The sequence below is a fragment of the Hyaena hyaena genome, unplaced genomic scaffold (assembly GCF_003009895.1).
Source record: "Hyaena hyaena isolate Hyena2069 unplaced genomic scaffold, ASM300989v1 scaffold_165, whole genome shotgun sequence".
Taxonomy (NCBI): Eukaryota; Metazoa; Chordata; class Mammalia; order Carnivora; family Hyaenidae; genus Hyaena; species Hyaena hyaena.
This window is the reverse complement of record NW_024080797.1, coordinates 1,911,375-1,931,934: the sequence shown is the minus strand read 5'-3', so window position 1 is coordinate 1,931,934 and position 20,560 is coordinate 1,911,375. Positions and strand designations below refer to the sequence as shown.

At 46.6% G+C, this 20,560-nt stretch overlaps 1 protein-coding gene across 1 annotated transcript in view; it reads left to right on the top strand.

Annotated features, from left to right (window-relative positions):
* Positions 1-1,110: 1,110 nt before the first annotated feature.
* Positions 1,111-20,560, top strand: part of NMT2 (N-myristoyltransferase 2) — a 34,790-nt gene continuing 15,340 nt past the window's right edge. Inside the window, exons 1-9 of the mRNA XM_039240052.1 lie at positions 1,111-1,326; positions 7,591-7,649; positions 7,973-8,108; positions 12,494-12,638; positions 15,605-15,723; positions 15,819-15,910; positions 16,026-16,142; positions 17,650-17,820; positions 19,019-19,127. Of these exons, the coding sequence (XP_039095983.1) occupies positions 1,111-1,326; positions 7,591-7,649; positions 7,973-8,108; positions 12,494-12,638; positions 15,605-15,723; positions 15,819-15,910; positions 16,026-16,142; positions 17,650-17,820; positions 19,019-19,127 (1,164 nt within the window). The remainder of the gene's footprint in view (positions 1,327-7,590; positions 7,650-7,972; positions 8,109-12,493; positions 12,639-15,604; positions 15,724-15,818; positions 15,911-16,025; positions 16,143-17,649; positions 17,821-19,018; positions 19,128-20,560) is intronic.

Sequence of the window (20,560 nt, the reverse complement as noted above, 5' to 3'; positions counted from 1 at the left end):
GCCACCCAGAAATCTCTTCTTTCAGATAAGCTTCTCTCTGTGCTGGGTTCCTGGTGAGGATGCTAGAGATTCTTAGAAGCTCTGTTTACAGAGGGTGCACAGGTCTCATCCTTCTGTGTCGGCCTTTTGTGTGTCTGGAATGGTCGAGAGGCACCACCTCTCATCTGTCTAAGGGCCTAACAAAGGGTCATATGGCTCCACCCTCGCGGTTGACTTTCTGTCCTGAGGCCATCTCCTTTTTGTTTTTTTTTTTAATTTTTTTAACATTTATTCATTTTTGAGAACCACAGAGAGAGAGTGTGTGAGCAAGGGAGAGGCAGAGAGAGAGGGAGACACAGAATCCAAAGCAGGCTCCAGGCTCTGAGCTGTCATCACAGAGCCCAGTGTAGGGCTCGAACTCATGAGTCTTGAGATCATGACTGAGCCAAAGTCGATGCTTAACTGATTGGGCCACCCAGGCGCCCCCTGAGGCCATTTCTTAATATGCAAACCCTTTGCCTCCTGGAGGTGCAGGGGGATGAGAAACTTACTTTTTAACCTCCAGAGTACTGGCTGAGTTTCTTATATTCTCGAACTTCCACTAAGAAACTGAGTAGCTTATTCTTCCATTGATCTCTCTCCTGTCATTATAGAAAGTAGGCAAAGCCCGCAGCTGCAACCCTCTGCCCAGAAATCTTTTTAGTTAGATCATCAGCTCATGGGTACATTTTCTGTTTTCCACATCGTCACTGGCAACAGCTTTCTGAACATTCCTGCGTCTCCTTTCCTCCATCAGATTCCATATTTGAAAACAAAAAAATCACAAAAATAATCATGACATGAAGTACTGTCTCTGTTTTTCTTGTTGCCCTCGCCAGGAAGCACCACCCCCCCGGCCTTCTCACCTGGCCTTGGGGCCATTGCTCATGTTTTGGGGTTTTCTTAGAGCAGCCCTCTGTTTGCTGGTACCACATTTCTGATCCGGTTTTTATTGCTGTGTAACACATCAGCGCCAAGTAGTGACACAGAACAACGGTCCCCTCGTTCTGCTTGCACGCTGTGCGGGTCAGGAGGTGGCAAGGCAGTTTCTCGCTTGCTGTGTCATGTGCAGGTGCAGGCTTGACCGAGCCTATGGTCCAGCAGGCCACCCCCTCCCGCCCCGCCCTGGTTGCTGCCAGCAGCTGCGCGGAGGTCGGGGCGCTGTCCCCTGGCCCAGTGGTCTCAGAGCACTTGGACCTCTTCCATGGCTCTGGCTGCCCTCAGAGTGACATCCTCAGGGAGCTGGGTGGAAACTGCATGGCCTTTTGTGACCTAGCCTCCAAAATCACATGGGGTCACTCCTGCTGGGTAAAGAGCAGGGGTGACAAGCCCGCCCAAATGCAAGGGGAGGGGAATCCACTCCACCTCTTGGGAAAAGTATCAAAGAATTTTCAGACATGTTTGGAAACTGCTTGCACCTGGAATGGTATCGGGAAAAAAGAAAACCTCGGTATGTCATTGCATCCAGTAAATGGGCCGGTGTGCCTCCCTCATTGTATTTGCTCATCAGTCTTTGGGCAGGTGCCGTGGGACCCAGGAATAACAAGCTGATGTTACAACAGGGCTTGTGTTTGTAATGTCTTCTTGAAAAACAGAGACATGTACTCCACACTGTATACCTTTTATTCCTAATGAATTAGAAAGCTAAATATTGTTTTCCAAAAGTCACAGAGTTGGTAGAGGGAAAACATAGAAGGATGATTATATACTTTTGGAATAGGGAAGGTCTTTCTAATAAGCAATGTTTAAAAGCCTCGGAAGCCACAAGGGAAAATTTTTAAAATATTGGACTCCACCAAAATGTTGAATGTCCGTACAAGAGAAGATACCATAAAAGTAAACCAGGTAGAGTATTTGCAATCTACATAATACACAGCAGCCTAGACAATGCAATGCAGACGGAAAGCAGTGTTGCTTAGGGCCATAGGAAGGGTGAAAGGAAAGGGCTCAAAGTAAAAATACTTAACACCTGATAGATCCCATTCATGTGTTTCTAAAGATCACCTACACATCCATTTTTGAAAGATATGGGTAACAGAAAAAGGATATGAATGAGTGATTCATGGAAAACTATAAATGGTCAATTAATATGAAAAGATGTATAGCCTCGCTACTGATTAAACAAAGAAGAATTAAATCTGCAATGAGACTTTTCTACCTGTCAGACGATCAGAGATGAAAAAGAATTGTGATATTTCAGTACCGGCAAAGAGGCTGGGACATCGACGGTCTCATTTCCTTACTGTTCTTTGTTCCTTTGTAGGTGAGGTGTATTTTGTCTCTGGCTTCCTTCGGGATTTTTTTTTTTAATCTTTGATTTTCTGTAGTTTAAAAAGGATATGCCCGTGTTGAGGCGTAGTGTTTTGGGACCTGTATCCTGCTCACTGTTCTCGGAACTCCTATGTGTGTGGTTTGGTGTCTGACTGATTGGTGGGAATTCTCAGTCATGTTATTTCAAATATATATATTTTTAATGTTTATATATTTTTGAGAGAGAAAGACAGAGTATAAACAGGGTGAGGCAGAGAGAGTGGGGACAGAGGATCCAAAGCAGGCTCCTACTGACAGTGCAGAGCCTGATGTGAGGCTCAGACTCACAAACTGTGAGATCGTGACCTGAGCTGAAGTCAGACACTTAACCGACTGAGCCACCCAGGCGCCCCTATTTCATTTATTTTTTATGTTCCTTCTCTCCTTCATGCATGTGTTATATCTCTTGTAGTTGTGCCACAGCCTTTGGATGTTCTGTTCTGTTTTTTCAGCCATTGCTCTCTTTGCTCTTGACTTTTTCAAGTGTCTATTAAGGTTTCCATTGCTGTATCTTCAAGCTCAGAGATTCTTTCCTCTGCCACATCCAGTCTGCTAGTAAGCCCATCACAGGCACTCATCATTTCTCTTATGGAGTCTTTGTCTATCATTTCCTTTTTGTTTTTTCTTAGGATTTCTGTCTCTCCATAAACATTGCCTATTCTTGCATGCTGTGTACTTTGTTCATTTGATACCTTAGCATATTAAACCTAGTTGTTTTAAGTTCCTGGTCTGACAATTCCAACATCCCTACCCTATCTGGTTTCTGTGCTTGCTCTCTTTTCCAGCTATGTATTTGGCCTTTCAATATGCCTTGTAATTTTCTCTTGATAAACAGCCGTGAAGTACTGGATAAGAGGAACAGCTGTAAGTGGGCCTTTAGTAGCATGGTGGAAAGGTGTGCAACGTGCAAGTTCTGTGGCCCTGCGATTGGGCCCCTGTCAGCTGTTAGTGAGCCTGTGCCTCTGGACTGTGAACTCACTCGTGCTTTCCTCAGTGTTCTTGCCCTCCCCAACCCCCCATATGTGGGACAGGATGCTACAGTGGGCTGAGTTTGCATATTTCCTTTCCCCGTGTCCCTTAGTCTCTAGTCGACTAGTTTCCCCTAGGGGCCGGCCTTGTTGAGAATGGAGTCCTCTGGCTGATTGCAGAATGGTACCTCTTGTCCCCAACTGCCAGGAGCATATGGGGATTTTTCTCTGGTATTTACTGTGGGAACCTGATCAGGCTCCTGGAGGTAAAGTGTGGGTCCCCTGTGACCGGGTCTCTTTGCTCCACATGCAGGCCCAGCACTTGGTCTGTTACATTTAGGGTTTTCCCCCTTCCTTCCTTCCTTCCTTTCTAAATTTTTTTAATGTTCATTTATTTTTGAGAGACAGATTGCATGCAGGCAAGGGGCAGAGAGAGAGGGAGACACAGAATCCAAAGCAGGCTGTCAGCACAGAGCCTGACATGAGGCTTGAACCCACAAACCGTGGGTTCATGACCTGAGCCAAGGTTGAACCCTTAACTGACTGAGCCGCCCCGGCACCTTACATCTGGGGTTGTCTCACTGAGCACGGGCCCCCGTGAGGTGTGTTGTCCTGAGGCTATGCCCCGGGAAGCCGCAGACCCTGTATTCACTGATCTGTCTCCAGTCTTGGGGCCTCTGGTTGGCCCTGTGTCCTTGCGTTTCTCTTGGATCCAGTAGGAGTTGTTGATTTTTCAGTCTGCTAGGATGAAGTGGTGATTTCTAAGCTCTTTACATGCAGAGCCAGAAACTGATTTACTGTTGGTGGAGTGGATATTGGTACAGTATGTAGTAAAGCGATCTTAATTTTCTTACTAAAATTAAAACTATGCATGCTCTTTAACCTAGCATTTCCACATTTATGAAAGCATAAAGATGTAAGTACCAGAGGGGTTTTTTTTTTTGCAGTAGCATTTTATTTTATTTTTTATTTTTTTAAATAGTTTATTGTCAAGTTGGTTTCCTAGAACACCCAGTGCTCATCCCCACAAGTGCCCTCCTCCATGCCCATCACCCCCCTTCCCCTCCCCCCCACCCCATCTGCCCTCAGTTTGTTCTTGGCATTCAAGAGTCTCTCATGGTTTGCCTTCCTCCCTCTCCCCCAGTATTTTTCCCCTTCTTCTCCCCCATGGTCCTCTATTAAGTTCTTCCTAATCCTCCTATACGTGCAAACATATGGTATCTGTCCTTCTCTGCCTGACTTATTTCACTCAGCATAACACCCTCAAGGTCCATCCATGTTGCTACACATGGCCAGATTTCATTGTTTCTCATTGCCGTGTAGTATTCCATAGTATAGATAAACCACATCTTCTTCATCCATTCGTCCGTTGATGGACACTTAGGCTCTTTCCATGTTTTGGCTATTGTTGAGAGTGCTGCTATGAACATTGGGGTACATGTGCCCCTATGCATCAGCACTCCTGTATCCCTTGGGTAAATTCCTAGCAGTGCTATTGCTGGGTCCTAGGGGAGTTCTAATGTTAATTTTTTGAGGAACCTCCACACTGTTTTCCAGAGGGGCTGCACCCGTTTACATTCCCACCAACAGTGTAGGAGGGTGTCCGTTTCTCCACATCCTCGCCAGCATCTAGAGTCCTCTGATTTGCTCATTTTAGCCACTCTGACCGGCATGGGGTGGTATCTCAGTGTGGTTTTGATTTGTATTTCCCTGACGAGGAGGGATGCTGAGCATCGTTTCATGTGTCTGTTAGCCATCTGGATGTCCTCTTTGGAGAAGGGTCTGTTCATATCTTCTGCCCATTTCTTCACTGGGTTGTTTGTTTTTTGGGCATGGAGTTTGGTGAGTTCCTTAGAGATTTTGGATATTAACCCTTTATCCGATATGTCATTTGCAACTATCTTTTCCCATTCCGTTGGTTGCCTATTAGTTTTGTGGATTGTTTCCTTTGCCGTGCAGAAGCTTTTCATCTTGACGAGGTCCCAATAGTTTATTTTTGCTCTTGATTCCCTTGCCTTTGGGGATGTGTCAAGTAAGAAATTGCTGCGGTGGAGGTCAAGGAGGTTGTTTCCTGCTTTCTCCTCTAGGGTTTTGATGGTTTCCTGTCTCACATTCAGGTCCTTAGCATTTTAAAATACAGGAATGGTCAAATAAAATAAATAGTTACACAATGGAATGCTCTCCACCTGCTAAAAAGAAATAAGGTAGCTTGGTATATGCTGACATGGAAAGGAGTCTAAGGCACATTAAGTCGAAGGAGAAGAAAGCAGGTTGGCAAACAATATGGTTTGTTTGTTGTTTTTTTTTAATGTTTTATTTATTTCTAGGAGAGAGAGAGACACACACACACACAGCGTGAGCAGGGGAGGATCAGAGAGAGAGGAAGTCACAGACTGAAACAGGCTCCAGGCTCTGAGCTGGCAGTCAGCACAGTGCCCGACGCGGGGCTCGAACCCACGAACCGTGAGATCATGACCTAAGCGAAAGTCGGACGCTTAACCGACTAAGCCACCCAGGCGCCCCAATATGGTTTTTTTTTAAGGTTTATTTTTGAGAGAGAGAGAATGCTCATGCACTAGTGTGTGTGAGGAGGGGAGGGGCAGAGAGGGGGAGAGAGAGAATCCCAAGCACAGAATCAATGTGGGGCTCGATCCCACAAATGATGAGAACATTACTGAGCCCAGACGCTCGACCAACTGAGCCATCCAGGGGCCTCAGCAAATGGTAAGTTTTTCAGATTTAGTTTTTGTCTAAAACTTACTCATAACAGGGGCGCTTGGGTGGCTCAGTCAGTTGAGCATCCAACTCTTGATTTCAGCTCAGGTCATGATCTCACAGTTTGTGGGATCAAGCCCTACATCCAGCTCTGAGCTGACAGTGTGGAGTCGGCTTAGGATTCTCTCCCTCTCTCTCTGCCCCTGCCCTGCTCTCATGAGTATGTTCTATCAAAAAGGAAAAAAAGGGGGAAAAAACCCAACTTATTCATAGTAAAAATGAAGCCATGCTTAGAGAAGAAAGAATATTTTGGAAGAACATCTATCAGAAAAACCACTGGCTGCCTTTGAAGGACAATGTTTAAAGCTGTTAATACATATCAGTGACATTTGTGTCTTGTATGATGCATGTATATTTGATACTTAGGTAAAAATTCAAGAGAGAGAGCAGGCAGTAACAGATAATTGGGAACAATAGAATGGAACTGATTGTTTCCATCACGTTCCCAACATCCAGGTAGTAATGCAGTAGTAATCGTGAACTTAATTTTAACTTAACCTTCTGGGAATACTCTGGTAGCCTAGACACAAGTAACTGGAAATTGCAAATCTCTTTGCGTCTCTTGCCCTTTCAGAAGGTGCCGGCCATAAGTTGACAACAGTTCCAGACAGAAACACCCGTGAACGTTTTTTTTTTCCATGTAGAATTTTTTATTGTTGATTCTTCTTGTTAAATTATTTATGAAGGACAATTTCCCTTCTGCAGAGAAGCGGTTTCTTTGGCTCTGTGGTGTTGAGATTAGTGGTTTGTTGTACCCAAGAGATGTTTATAAAAGACTTTTTTACAACATGTATCTCTCCCTTAAAGAGCCGACTAAAAAGTAGGTTAGCGGAGCAGTGATATGTGTGAGAGCTGTTTGACTTCCATGATAAAATACGATCTATAGCTACAGTTTTCCTGCTCTCGTGATATCTGAGATCTAAGCACCTGTGATGTGACGACTGAGTTACTTGTCCTGTTAACTTGACATCTAAATTTCATTTCCTGCTTTACATCCTGTTTTGAGTTTCTGGATCTAATTCCATCACGTGTATGTGGGGGGTGGGGCTTCCCTCACGACACCAGGCAGTTCTCGGACTCCAGCAAAATTCTCCTACGGTTACGCTGTGATACTCTCTACCCGGAGGTAGCCTCAGATTCCCTGGGGGAAGGGTTCAGTCCTACCAGACTGCTCCGGCGCCACCCTGTCCGCCCACTTCAGGCGCCACTTGCAAACCCAAGTTGTCACCTGAATTTCCGACCAGCCAGCTGTAACCAGAGGTTCCCAAGATCCCCTGCTCAGACTTGATTAACTTGTTAGAACAGCTCACAGAACTCAGAGAGACATTTTACATAGTGGATCACTGATTTATCAGAAAAGGATAGGACTCAGGAGCGGCCAGATGGGAGAGATGTGCAGGGCCAGGTGTGGGGAAGGGGCGTGGAGCCTCCGCGCTCTCTGAGCCGCCACTCTCCCCGATTCTCCCCGTGTTCACCAACCCAGAAGCCCTCCAAACCCTGCCGTTTTGGCTTTTTATAGAGGCCTCATTACATCAACATGACTGATGAAGTCATTGGCCATTCTGCTGCCCCCCCGGGGTTGGGGGTTGAAAGTTCTAAACGTCTAACACATGGTTGGCACCACTGGCCACCAGCCCCCATCCTTAGACGCTTTCCCGAAGTCACCTCATTAACAGAAGAGACATCTTTAAGCCCTTGTCACGCAGGAAGTATGTGTGAGAGCTATACACCTGGTCATCTGAAAGATCAAATATCTCTGTTTCTTATAAATCACAGTGGCATGCATCCTGACATAGCTTTTTCCCCCCCTGCCTGTGTCTAATTTGTGTTGTTCTAAATGATTAACTTTATATAATGACTTTGTGTTCTTGTTTTGCCCTCTGTGAATTTCCTCCTAACAGAAGTCCTGGAGCAGACTTGGGTGCCAAAAAGAAAAAGAAGAAACAGAAGCGGAAAAAGGAGAAACCAAATTCCGGAGGCGCCAAGTCAGACTCGGCCTCTGATTCCCAGGAGATTAAAATCCAGCAGCCTTCCAAAGTGAGCCCCCTGTTTTACTGTCCCCTCTGTGATATCTCAAGCACGTGAGGGCCGTTTGTGCAGCTCGGCGCCCTGTTGGGCACCCGTAGGGGTCTGCTGTGACTGTGCCGGCTGGCGCTGTAACTGGAGGCTGTCCACGGCCTCCCTGAAGCCGATGTTAGAACCTGAGTGACTAAGAGGTACACATTGCGTTGTTGCGTATATGTGGATACAGGCTGGTGTTTTCCTTTATCTCAGGGCAAGTTAGTTTGCAGATTGCAGCAAAAGAAGTTAAGTCTCGTTGTGAGCTTGTTAGGTGTGCTGTTTTTTGATTTTTTCTTTTTTTGAAGTGACACTTGACTATTTAATTACTTGTAGTCCAGAAGATATTCACATTTTCATTTTTCTGGGTGTCTGTCTAATTACCCGAATAGCACAACACCATTGGGCAGCAGATTTCGGCGGGAGCAGCCACAGGTAAGTCCTCCATTGACTTTGGGTCCAACCAGTCTTCGGTGGCCGTTCATACAGTCCATCGCCGAGGGGGGGACATCACGCCTGACGTTCCTGCTGCAGAAGTGCCCATCCAGGACCCAGCCAGCAGTTGTTCCGCTGAGCCCCGTGTTGGCAGACTGCCAGCTTCATGGGCCTCTGGCAGTATAGACGGCAGGCACCCCTTCCTGGGTGGCCGGCCGCGGGCCCTCCGGCAGGGAACACAGGCCTTGTGCGCCGGGCACAGGGAAACACAGAGCCCTCGATGCAGGCAACTCACAGCGTGTAAAAGGGCAGGATTCGCAGGACGAGGCACACAGGATTTGGGCGCGCTCAGGTCTGGGTCGGTTCTCCCGGGGAGTGCGTGGTGTAGCGGAAAGGGCTCGGGAGTGGACCGGGGACCGTGGGCTCGTGAGCCGTGTGGGGGTCGCCCCCTGTGAGCCTGTGTCCTCCCCTGCGGCATGGGGGTGATGCCTTCCACCCCTGCCCCAACTCACGGGCCCGTGAAGAGGTTACAGGGAGATCCTTCCCGTCAAATGATCTTTATAGCATAAAGCACTGCCTACCTGGTGGTTAATACCACGATGCAGGTGTCGTGGGGATGAATTTTTTTTTCCTTGTGCACAGTTGACACTTTATCGCGGTCTCGCAGGCAGTCTGTGTTGTTACTCTTTTAGTCGTAAGGACCAGGAGTCACTGAGAGGATGCTTGCTTTGACCAGTTTTCCCTGACTGCCTCTGTGGGGTGAGAAGAAAACGGGGGCTTCCCCTTTCGCTTTTCAGCTCGTCTCTCAGGTAATAAATACTCTGTCCACCAGGCATACTTGCCGAGGCCACTCGGTTAAGGCACACTGTAAGCTCGCAACACACTTTTCCCTTTCCTGTCGCTTCGTGGGATCCCTGCTGTGTTACTTGTATGCAGCTGTGAGCCTCCTGATTGCTTCTCCCCTCGCCATCAGCCCATTCCCTCTCCGCACCCCCAGTGGTATTGTGCCTTTCCTTTATTTCTGGTCACTTACAAGAACTAGAACCAGCCACTGCAAGAGGAACTGCTTGCACCATATGGTAGAGAGATTATTTTCTTTTTAAATTGAGAATCAGAATTGTTTTAATGTGAGCCTTTCTCCATTGTATTTTGTTTAAAAAAACTTTTTATGGTTTTTTTTTTTTTTTTTTTTTTGAGAGAGAGAGAGTGCACGAGCATGAGAGGGGCAGAGAGAGAGGGGCACACAGAATCCAAACCAGGCTCCACGCTCCGAGCTGTCAGCACAACCTGATGCAGGGCTCGAACCCATGAACCATGAGATCATGGCCTGAGCCAAAGTCAGACACTTAACCGACTGAGCCACCCAGGCACCCCTCCATTGCATTTCTTTTAAACTAGGGCTTCTTTCCCTGACACTACTAGATGCTAGCTCTGGATAACCCCGTAAATTACAGTGGGCGATGTTTAGGAAATATTCTTCTCTGTACTCAGGAGCCAGAATAAGATGATATTTATCTGGATTCTTTAGACGTCTTAGTGGTAGAGGGCTTGGACATTTTTTCCAAGGTATTAAATTGAGAAAATAAAGGGTAGAGGGCACTGTTGATACTTAATTTTCCTCCGAGGAAAAGAGCTGTGCCCGACGTCGGGATATGGCAGCGGGAAGCTAACATGAGGTTGATACACATTCTCACCTCCCCTAACACTAAATCATTTCCCCCTAGGTGATGCTGTTGTGGGAGGTGAATGGGTAGATTTGAGAATATATCATAGCTGGGGATGAGCCCTGGGTGTTGTATGTAAGCGATGAACCTTGGGAATCTACTCCTGAAGCCTAGAGCACACTGTACACAGTCAGTTAGCTAACTCGATAATAAATTACATTAAAAAAAAAAAAGAAAAATACATCATAGCTAAATTTTCCTTGCTGCTTTCTGACCACGGATTTGAAAATTGTGCTTACTTGTATGTACTTTAAGAAAGCACTTAAAATAGCGAGCATTCAGATATAAATATTTCATGAATGGTCATTTTGGGGAAAGATTGCTCGTCAACCCGATGAGGCTGAGGTAGGGTTGACACCACTCCGAGGTCTTCGTTGAGTGGGATGGCATTGGCTCATTTGGAGCAAAGATGCTGATTCATGTCGGTTGCAAAATTGCTTGGGTCTGGTATATTAGGGATGGAGACTTTAACTCCAAAATTAGGAAGGAAAGATTCCCATGACAGATTCAGTGCAGGCACGGCATAGGTTCAAATTTGCTTCTTAAAAGATAAACGGGTGCCTGTTCAAGTGTTACTGGTTGAAATATGCTGTGTGCTCTGCGTTCCAGGTGAGATTATAGGTCTTCAAAGAGACTGCTTTGTTGGGGGTTCAAATGGAGGTAAATTTCATTTTGCTGGCAGTCAGTCACTCTTATGTTGGAGGTTCAGACAAGACCAGAGCAGGAGAAATCTAAAAATACAATAAATGCGAGTAGCCAAAGTATTCTGTCAAGTTAATATGTGTAATTGAAATATGACCTTTGTGACTTAGACCTCTATGAAAATACAAGCTACACAGCGTACAGAACTGTGGCAGTCCTGGGGGGTGCTGTTGGATTTAGAAGTACTTAGAAGTACTTCTTAGAAGACAGTACTCACTTGAACTATCTCTGGTTAGACTCCAGCACTTTGTGTCCTTGAGTTATTATAGTGGCAAGAATCCCTAGCAAATCTGGTGATAAAGACAGGGCAGTCGCTGTTAAATAAATCCTGTCTTGTACTGTGTCAGATGGGTAAAGCTTCCCAAGTCAAAAGATCAACTCCAGACCACAGACCCCCCCCCCCCCAGATTCAAAGCTGAACGGAAGTCCAGAGCCACTGTGAAGAAAAGAGCGAGTGTCGATCGTATCTCTCTGTGGTCCCTGTGATGTGTTGACATATAGGAAAACCCAAGGGCTCTGAAATTCTCATCAACCACTTCTGAACTACAGTGAAGAGCAGTCTTCATGTAGCATCAAAATTCTAAAACTAATAATTGTGCACGTTGAAAAATCTCCATGATTTTCCTGTTCAGCACTACGTGCTCTCATTTCAAGTATAGTCTCATTTTCCATGTGGAATTACATTATTTGAGGGATTCCCCGCCTCCCCCCCCAAAAAAAAGAGCTGGGGAGCCTTCAGAGATAAGAGGAATATTGGCTTGGAGGAAAGAACTTTAGAGTTTAAAGATATGTTCAGTTTTCCAGACTGAGCATCTGTTTTGCTTAAAAAGGTTAGTTCCCAACGCTTGGGCTGGGGAAAACAGGCTCACGGAAGAAACCACCCACTGAAAGATTTTGTCTCTGGGGAGGGATCGGGGCTGGGAGAGGGCAGGGTGTGGTCCAGCAGGAAGGCCTACTTGGTGAGATTTTCTTTCTTGATTAACTTCCTTCCCAGCTCATCACTCAATTCACATTTCTTTCTGTCTTCTTTTTCCTTTGTTTTTGTTTGAACTAAAATTCCCCTTTTCTGCCCGGTTTGCATTCCAGCAGTCATTTCCATCGTCCCCACATTGCTGTTGCCGCGCGGGACCCTAACAGTGAAACCCGAGGGTGTGCGGGACTGGCGGCTGCACGGCAGTAGCGCATGCGCATGTCACTCCTCCCTGCTGCTCCGCCCACAGGCGTGGCGGTTAGGACCCCTCGCGGCCGGCGGGACCCTGAAGCCAGCGGGTGGTTGGCTTTACTTCACTTTTCCAAACCTGTCAAAGCCCGATTAACATAATGTGTTTGCTTGTATTTTAATATGTTAGCACCTGAGCCCAAGGCCCTGACGGGGCTTGGAGGAAGAGTGTTCTCTTGGTGGTGTGGGCTCCCAGGCCGAGACACGCGTCTCTGCCCCGGGTATCGGAGCGATGGCAGCTTCCTCATGTCTGTGTGTGTGTGTGTGTGTCTTTGCCGTTGTAGAATCCCACCATCCCGATGCAGAAGTTGCAGGATATCCAGAGAGCAATGGAGCTGTTGTCCGCATGCCAGGGCCCCACCAGGAACACTGATGAGACTGCCAGACACAGACACCAGTTTTGGGACACGCAGCCGGTACCCAAATTAAGTAAGCTTTTCTGCCTTCCCCTCCACCGCCGCCCCTCAGAACACAGCCGGGTTGACCACAGACAAAAGCATACTTGTTTTATGCCACAGATTAGAAGTTTACACAGAAGTCGTATTTTTCTTCTTTAAAATATAAATACTGGGTAGTGACGTGGGCTTTCCGTACAAACAACTTTGGAGTCTAATTCCTCTTCCGATTTAAAAAAAAATCCAGTTTCCCCCTCTTGAAACATTAGTATATTTTAAAAATATATGAAAGGGAGGAGCGCCTGGGTGATTCAGCTGTTTAAGCGTCCAACTCTTGGTTTCGGCTTAGTTGTGATCTCACGGTTCATGAGCTCAAGCCCCACATCAGGCTTCACACTGACAGTGCGAAGCCTGCTTGGGATTCTCCGTCTCTGCTCCCCTCCACTGTTTGCACGCACTCTCTCTTTCTCTCTCTCTCTCCCCTCCCCCAAAATTTAAAAAAAAATATATATATATATATAAAAGAGTCTCAGAACCAGTTTTGGTTTTGAACTTTATGGAAGTTTTCCCTTTACATGAATTTTTAGCCATCTCACATCTCATTTATTGCAAAAGACACAGGAAATTTGCCCCATTAAATCTAATTGAAATGGAAAATTTTATGCCTCTTAATAAGAGGCTTCTGCACACTCACCACTGGTGTTAATTATTAGCAGTGGGAGAACACGGCAGCACAGCAAGGGTACCAGGCCCCTCGGGAGGCTCCGGGGCCCCTCGGGTACCTGGCATCTCGGCTGTAGGCCTCTTCCCTCTGCACTTCGCCTGCTTTCTTACATTCACATTGACCTTCTCCATAAACCTCATCTGAAGCGTTCCCTTTTCACAATAAAAAAGATGATATAAATGCACTAAAAATGTTTTATAACTGTACTAAAAGCTAGACCCACTGCTTACAATTATCCTCATGTGAAGATAGATTATAATTATTTCTGTGTTTTTCTTTCTTGATTGTTCAGGTTCCAGTAAGGTAAAGGATTATGTGTCATCCAGATCTCATAATATTTCACTTATGGACAAGTAACCGGTTTTGTCATATAAAAATCCGGGAACATCCTTGTCTGTGCCCTCACATGGTGGTTTTCACACTTTTTAAAGTTATCGCCCTTCTCCCAGCCACACATCTTAGAAAGCAATTATCCTCCCTGGTCTTTTCTTTCAGGCTCTAGAAATAAATGTATTTGGTAGCGGAGGGAGAGTCTAGCATGAGTATACAGGATTTTAAATGCCACTGAATCGCGTGACCATTAGCTAAAGCGATGTAGGCTTATTGACCCGAATGTATTGGATTTAGCTGAGTGCTGCTTGGCAGGCTGTTGGTGGCTTTGAGGTCAGTGCCCCGGGGGACAGGAAAGCCGCCTGTAGCCGGACTATAAGCAGAGGTCCCGGAGGGATTCTAAGGGAGCAGCTGAGAATCTGGCCACTCAGACTGAGTTGACGAAGCCTCAGGTATCCATAGGGGCTTGAGCTGGCGGAGCGGACACAAGAGGGATACACCAAAGGCAGGCGTTAGAAAGACAGAGAAAACGAGCCCCCTTGTAGCTGGAACAGACCCTGTGGCTTCCCCCTGTGAAAAGGTGCTGCCAGGAACCTATACCTGAGGGTCATTAATTCAGCAGATACTCGTTTCTTGTTTTCCTTCCAGCTCTATCTGTTTCTTTATTTATTCGTTGGAGTATAATTGACATAAAGCATTGTTTTAGTTTCAGGTGTGCGACATAGTGATACGGTGTTTGTGGACATTGTGAAATGACCCCCTCAGCCAGTCTGGTTACCACACACAGTTACAGTTTTTCTTTTTCTTATAATAAGAACTTTTAAGATCTGCTCTCTTAGCATCTTCTAAATAAGTCACATGCTGTTCATGACATCTCCAGAACGAACTTGTTTCTATAACTGGAAGTTTGTACCTTTGACCCGCCTTTACCCATTTCACATCCCCCACCATCCCTGACAAGCACCTTTCTGTGTCTGTGAGTTGAGAATTTTTGGTTCTTAGATTCCACATAGAAGTGAAATCATACGATATTTGTCTTTCCCTCTCTGGCTGATTTCCCTTCACGTGGTGCCTTCAGGGGCCATCCACGTTGTCTCAGATGGCAAGGTCTCTCTCTCTCTCTCTGGGAAACGTACCTGGGAAGCAGTGATGGGAAAGGACGATAGGAATGGTGGCCAGGTGGGGGTGGGGGTGGGGGAAAACCTCCTCCAGGGAGGAAAAAGCTTTCATCAGGGAGGTGGGGTGGGGAAAGGGCTGTGTAAGCCTGTATCCGAGAGCAGGAGAAGGGCCTCGCGTGCAGAGGGCAGCCGAGGCCTGAGGGGGGTCCCTGTGGATGGAGCTGGAGAGCCAGGCCGCCTGGGTGGCTGGGTGGGCGTCGTTGCAGGACGAGCCCGGGTTCTCTTCCAGTTGCCCTGGGAGGCCGCGGGGAAGGGACTCGGGAAGGGCGCCTTTGTGGAAATTACCAGAGGGTTGATGACTTCGGCTGCGCTGGCAGCATTCTAGGCGGAGAGCGGTGAGCACCTGAAACTAGGTATAATTTGGCTGGGAGGGGTCAGAGGTCGCTGCAGCCCTTTCCTCCACTCTCGGATCCCCCCCCCAGCCCCCCCACCGCCACCACCATTAGAGACCGTCTCCAGGCTGTGCCCTGCGGAGGCTCTGCAGTCTTCTCAGGCGGTTGAGCCTGAGAAGTCCCTGTCATTCCATAATAAACACCTTGTCACTGCATGAGAGAGGATGTCTCCTTTTATTTAATGGGTGACACAGCAGCTCCTCTCCACTGCCCAGCTGCCCTGGTTCCACTCCAGAAGTGGCCGAAACAGCAGCTTAGTTTCCAAGATTATACTAAACCCGAGGCCCCTAAAAACGGTGGCGCTTCGCGGAAAGGACCATTGTGGATCATCCGAATCCCTTGTCACTGAGTGTTCTGTCTCTGTGTCCCTCTCCAGACGAAGTGATAACCTCGCACGGTGCCATCGAAGCGGACAAGGACCACGTGCGTCGGGAGCCGTACACCTTGCCGCAGGGTTTCATGTGGGACACTTTAGACCTGGGCAGCGCCGACGTGGTGAGTACCCGCCCTCGCTCGGCACCCGCCCTCGCACGGATTGCCGCCGAGGTGGTTGCCAGCGCCGTAGACAGGACGCTCGCTTGCTCTTGTAGCTCAAGGAGTTGTACACGCTGTTAAACGAGAACTACGTGGAGGACGAGGAGAGCATGTTCCGGTTCGACTACTCGCCCGAGTTCCTGCTCTGGTGAGTGGCGCGGGGCGACGGGGTGGGCGCGGGCGGTGGGGACGGCTTGCCTCGGTCTCTCCCCGGCCCTGGGCCACTAACTGGCGCCTGTCTCCCTTGCCCGCATGGGCTTCAGGGCGCTGCGTCCCCCGGGCTGGCTCCTTCAGTGGCACTGTGGGGTCAGAGTGTCCTCGAACAAAAAACTAGTGGGGTTCATCAGTGCCATCCCGGCAAACATTCGGATTTATGACAGGTACGTATTAAAGCTTGTCCATGTCGGTTTTGATGTGTTCCTTTTCCAGAATGGCTGTTCTGACGGGCTTTTGAAATTACTTGTGCAGATTGCTGATGGTGGGGGAGGTCGTGTGTGGGTGTAGGCAGGGGCTTAACAGATCTCTGCTTTCTGCTTAGTTTTGCTCAAAAAGGTAAAGTTGATTTAATCAAAGAAAGCCAGACTGTGAACACCAAAAAAGTGCAGCTCTGTGTCTCTGCTTCTCCTTCATACAGACACTCGATGTTTTTATTTTTAATTTTTTTAACGTTTATTAATTTTTTGAGAGAGAGACCGTGGGGGAGGGGCAGAGAGAGAGGGAGTCACAGATCCTAAAGCAGACTCCACGCTCTGAGCTGTCGGCACAGAGCCCGACGTGGGCCTTGAACCCACAAACCATGAGATCATGACCTGAGCCGAAGTCAGATGCTTAACTGACTGAGCCACTCAGGCGCTCCACACATTCAGATGTTCCGTGTGTGTACACATAGACATGTGTGTATGTGTGTGTCGGAATAAAGCTATAAATAGGTATTTCACACTTATTTCTGGAGAAAAGAAGTTACCTTAATAAACTTTAGGAGAGGTTTTTTAAAAAAAATTTTTGTATGTTTATTTTTGAGAGAGAGACAGAGTGTGAGTGGGTGTAGGGCAGAGAGAGAGGGAGATGCAGAATCTGAAGCAGGCTCCAGGCTCTGTGCAGACAGCTCAACCCCACAAACCGTGAGATCATGATCTGACCTGAAGTCAGACACTTAACCGTCTGAGCCACCCAGGCGCCCCTAGGAGAGATTTTTTAAAAATCTTTTTATCCACGGGATAACTGTGTTACATTTTTGCTCTGGGTCTTTAGCCCAGAAAGTCAGAGAGCAAATGCATAATAGGCCTGCTTACCTTTCATTGTACTGGGTTAGTTGATTTGCTGCTCAAAAGCATTTGATGCCAAGTAGTCTTGGTGCCAAATGGAATGCCTGCGTATCTAGAGCCAGAGCAAGGAATGGGCTATGAAGCTCTGGAAGGTTTACTGTAGCTCAGAAAAATAACCAACTCTCGTCTGGCCAAGGCACCTCTCGGGGACCCCAGGAGTTGCATTATCCTCCAAAGCAAGATCCTACCAGATTCTGCATCTAGGTGACCCCGTTATTGTCCTCATTGCATACATTACAGAAAAAACAGATGTAGAAACTTTGAGGTGCATCTTACCCAGTTTCTAAAGTGAAAACTTATAAAAGATCAAAGTCCTCACGTGTATGTAGGACAAGGAGGTCTGGGTCTCCATGGCCTGAAGTGATCACTATTTGGGCGGGGATGTGGGGGGGAGGGGCATCCGTCTGCGTTTGTGAAATGTCTAAATGAAGGGCTGTTTTTCTTAAAGACTGTAGTAAAGGAGGTCTCTCAGTCTCTTATTCTTTGCAATTTTATGGATGCTGTCGTATTTTTAAAAATATTTTCATCTTATGTTCGCCCTACTTTCTGACATCTTTCTTAGCGTGAAGAAGATGGTGGAAATCAACTTTCTTTGTGTTCATAAGAAATTGAGATCAAAGCGAGTAGCCCCAGTGTTAATTCGAGAAATAACCAGAAGAGTAAACCTGGAAGGTATTTTTCAGGCTGTTTACACCGCTGGAGTGGTTCTTCCTAAGCCGGTGGCCACATGCAGGTAATAGCGCCACACACTCATCTCGAATCTTACCTCCCCGCCATGTCACGTGGCTACCAGGAGGGTTCTCACATGTAACTGGGAGATTGTGCCTTACCTGTTCTTACGTGGTTGGTTTGGTAGCAGAGGTGGAGAGTAGACCTAAGAACCCTCAGACCAGTGTTGTTTCCATTCTACCGTACAGCTACTTGGCGTTAGGAAGAGTGTTTAACATTTTCCTGCTGACGATGCCGGTTCTGTATTTCTGCATCTCTTCCATTGAAAAGCTTCGTACTGCCTCTACCTTGGGGAACCCAGGGCACCGCGATCTTGAAATTGGAATGCCCAGCCTACTACCATTTTCTTTCCTTCCAAACACTTAGATTTGCGTGTTCTACACTGCTCTCAGGAGCTATTCCAAAAGTATGGTAAACACCATTGGAAAGCCCAAACAGATTTGTTTGCTAAGAGTAGGAAAGGGCTCAAGCTCTGTTTTTATGAGTTCATCTGTTCTCATCAAGCTTTCAAAGGTTAGGCCAGTGAGAAAATGGTTTATCACGTTTGTCCCTTGATGAACCTGTTTGTAAAGCATCTAAAGGAGTCTCTCTCCCTTGACTGTTTTGGACTCAAATAAGATGAAACTTCCACTAGACAGTAAAAAAGGTAAAACTGTAAAATGACTTGTCTCCTATTCAGTTAGTCATAGATAAGCTCAACAAATAGGACTTCACAGGTAAATGTTAATACGAATCATCCGTGTATCTAAACTGGAATTACTTAAGAAACTCAAGGTCATCTCTCAGAAAGCTGTTTTCTTTGATGTGCATTATATGAAAGCAGCGGCTACTAATTTAGAGGGGATGTTTTCATGTTTTTAAAAGTTTTTAGTTTGCTTTCTGTAGAATCAGCAGTGGCCGTTAAATACTTGCCGACTGGACATTTTTAACTTTATTTTGCAGTTTTATGATAGCTTTTTACTGGCAGAGATGAAAGGTCACAAACTACAAAGGAATATAACTGGAAAGCAGGACATGTTTTCGATGTAAAAAAACCCAAACAGCTAATTATACAAGAACAGGGCCAGCATCCAACACTGCACGGGGTTGGAGGACAGCAAGGGTGTTCGTTAAATGCCTCTATAACGACTGAGCTGAGGCAAAGAGTTAAAGCTGGTAGAGTTAGAAACCAATCAGATTTTAAAACCTTTGTTGTATTCCAGATACTGGCATCGATCGCTAAATCCCAGAAAATTGGTAGAAGTGAAATTTTCTCACTTGAGTAGAAATATGACTTTACAGAGAACAATGAAGCTCTACAGACTTCCGGATGTAAGTAAGAACGTTCTGCAGTTTTTCGAAGCTATGACGACTAAAGCTTTTAATGTAGAAAATGATTATTTGCAAGAGTCTTAAAAACTGGCTCATGAACTTGAAGATGTGAAGATGTAGCTTTTTAGAACTCCGGGTGAGGAAAACTAGGGGAGCTTATTTGAAAAGTAGGGTGTGTGTGTGTGTGTGTGTTTAAGGCTTTTTAAGTCTTCCAGTTTGTGGTTGGATGGGATTGAACTTGAGACATGTAAGTTTTGAAATTTTGAGTATTTACCATCTGGTATGTAAAAGGAACTAAGGAATAAGGCTCAGAGGAGAGACCAAGGAGAAGAAATAATGTTTCATAAATTATCATCTTTTTAAGCTATCAAATTCCCAACATGACAAGTTGTCTCTTAATAGGGGGAAAGTTAAATAAATGTGTTTACCGGTGTTGCCTTATTTGAGGCTTGGATGGTGTATTAATTTTCTATTGCTTTGTAACAAATTACTGCAAGTTTCACAGTTTTTATTTTATTTCATTTTGAGAGAGAGAGAGAAAATGAGTGCCGGGGAGAGACAGAGAGAGAGTCTGAAACAGTCTCTAAACCCAGTGCAGAGCCCAACACGGAGCTCAGTCTCAAGACTGAGTTCATAACCAGAGCTGAAATCAAGAGTTGGACACTTAACCAACAGAGCCACCCAGGGGCCCCAGTTTAGCAGTTTAAAACATCCATTTATAATCTGCCAAGTTCTGTGGGTCAAGAATCAAGGCCCACCTTGCCTGAGGCCTCTGCCTCGGGGTCTCTCATGAAGTTCTCTCAGGGTATCAGCCGGGGCTGGGTGCCATCTGAACATTGGGCTGGGGTCCACTCCCAGCTCACATGGCTGTTAGCAGGCTTGAGTTCTTGCAGACAGTTGGACCGAGGGCTTTCCATTCCTTGCCGGCTGTCAGCCCGAGGCCCCCCTCAGCTCTCTGCCAGGTGGGACCCCCCGGAGCCCAGCAGCTGACAGCACAGCAGCTTGAGCTTTGCTTCCTCAGAGCCAGTGAGGGAGAGAGAGTCTCCGGGGTGAACCTGCCAGCAGGATGGAGAACTGTGTGTGGTCAGTTCATGGACATGACAGCCAGCTACCGTCGCTGTATCCACTGTTTAGAAGTGAGTCCCAGGTCCTGCCCACTCTCAGGAGGAGCACAGGGGTGTGGACATCAGGAGGTGGCATCACTTGGGGGCCATCTTAAAATCTGATCTTGCATTTGCAGCTTTGATTTCGTCAGGGCTGTTCTTCCTTTCGGGTTGTTAAAAAGTAGTTTGGTGAAGATTTTAGCTTGATCGAGGGATTGGGAGGGCCCCACCTGTCTAGTGGCTTTTCTAGTTGCAGTAGACTCTAGTTCCTTTTGTCATGTGGCCATTGCGTGTTTACCAAGTACCTGTAGCCAGTGGTAGCTACACAAA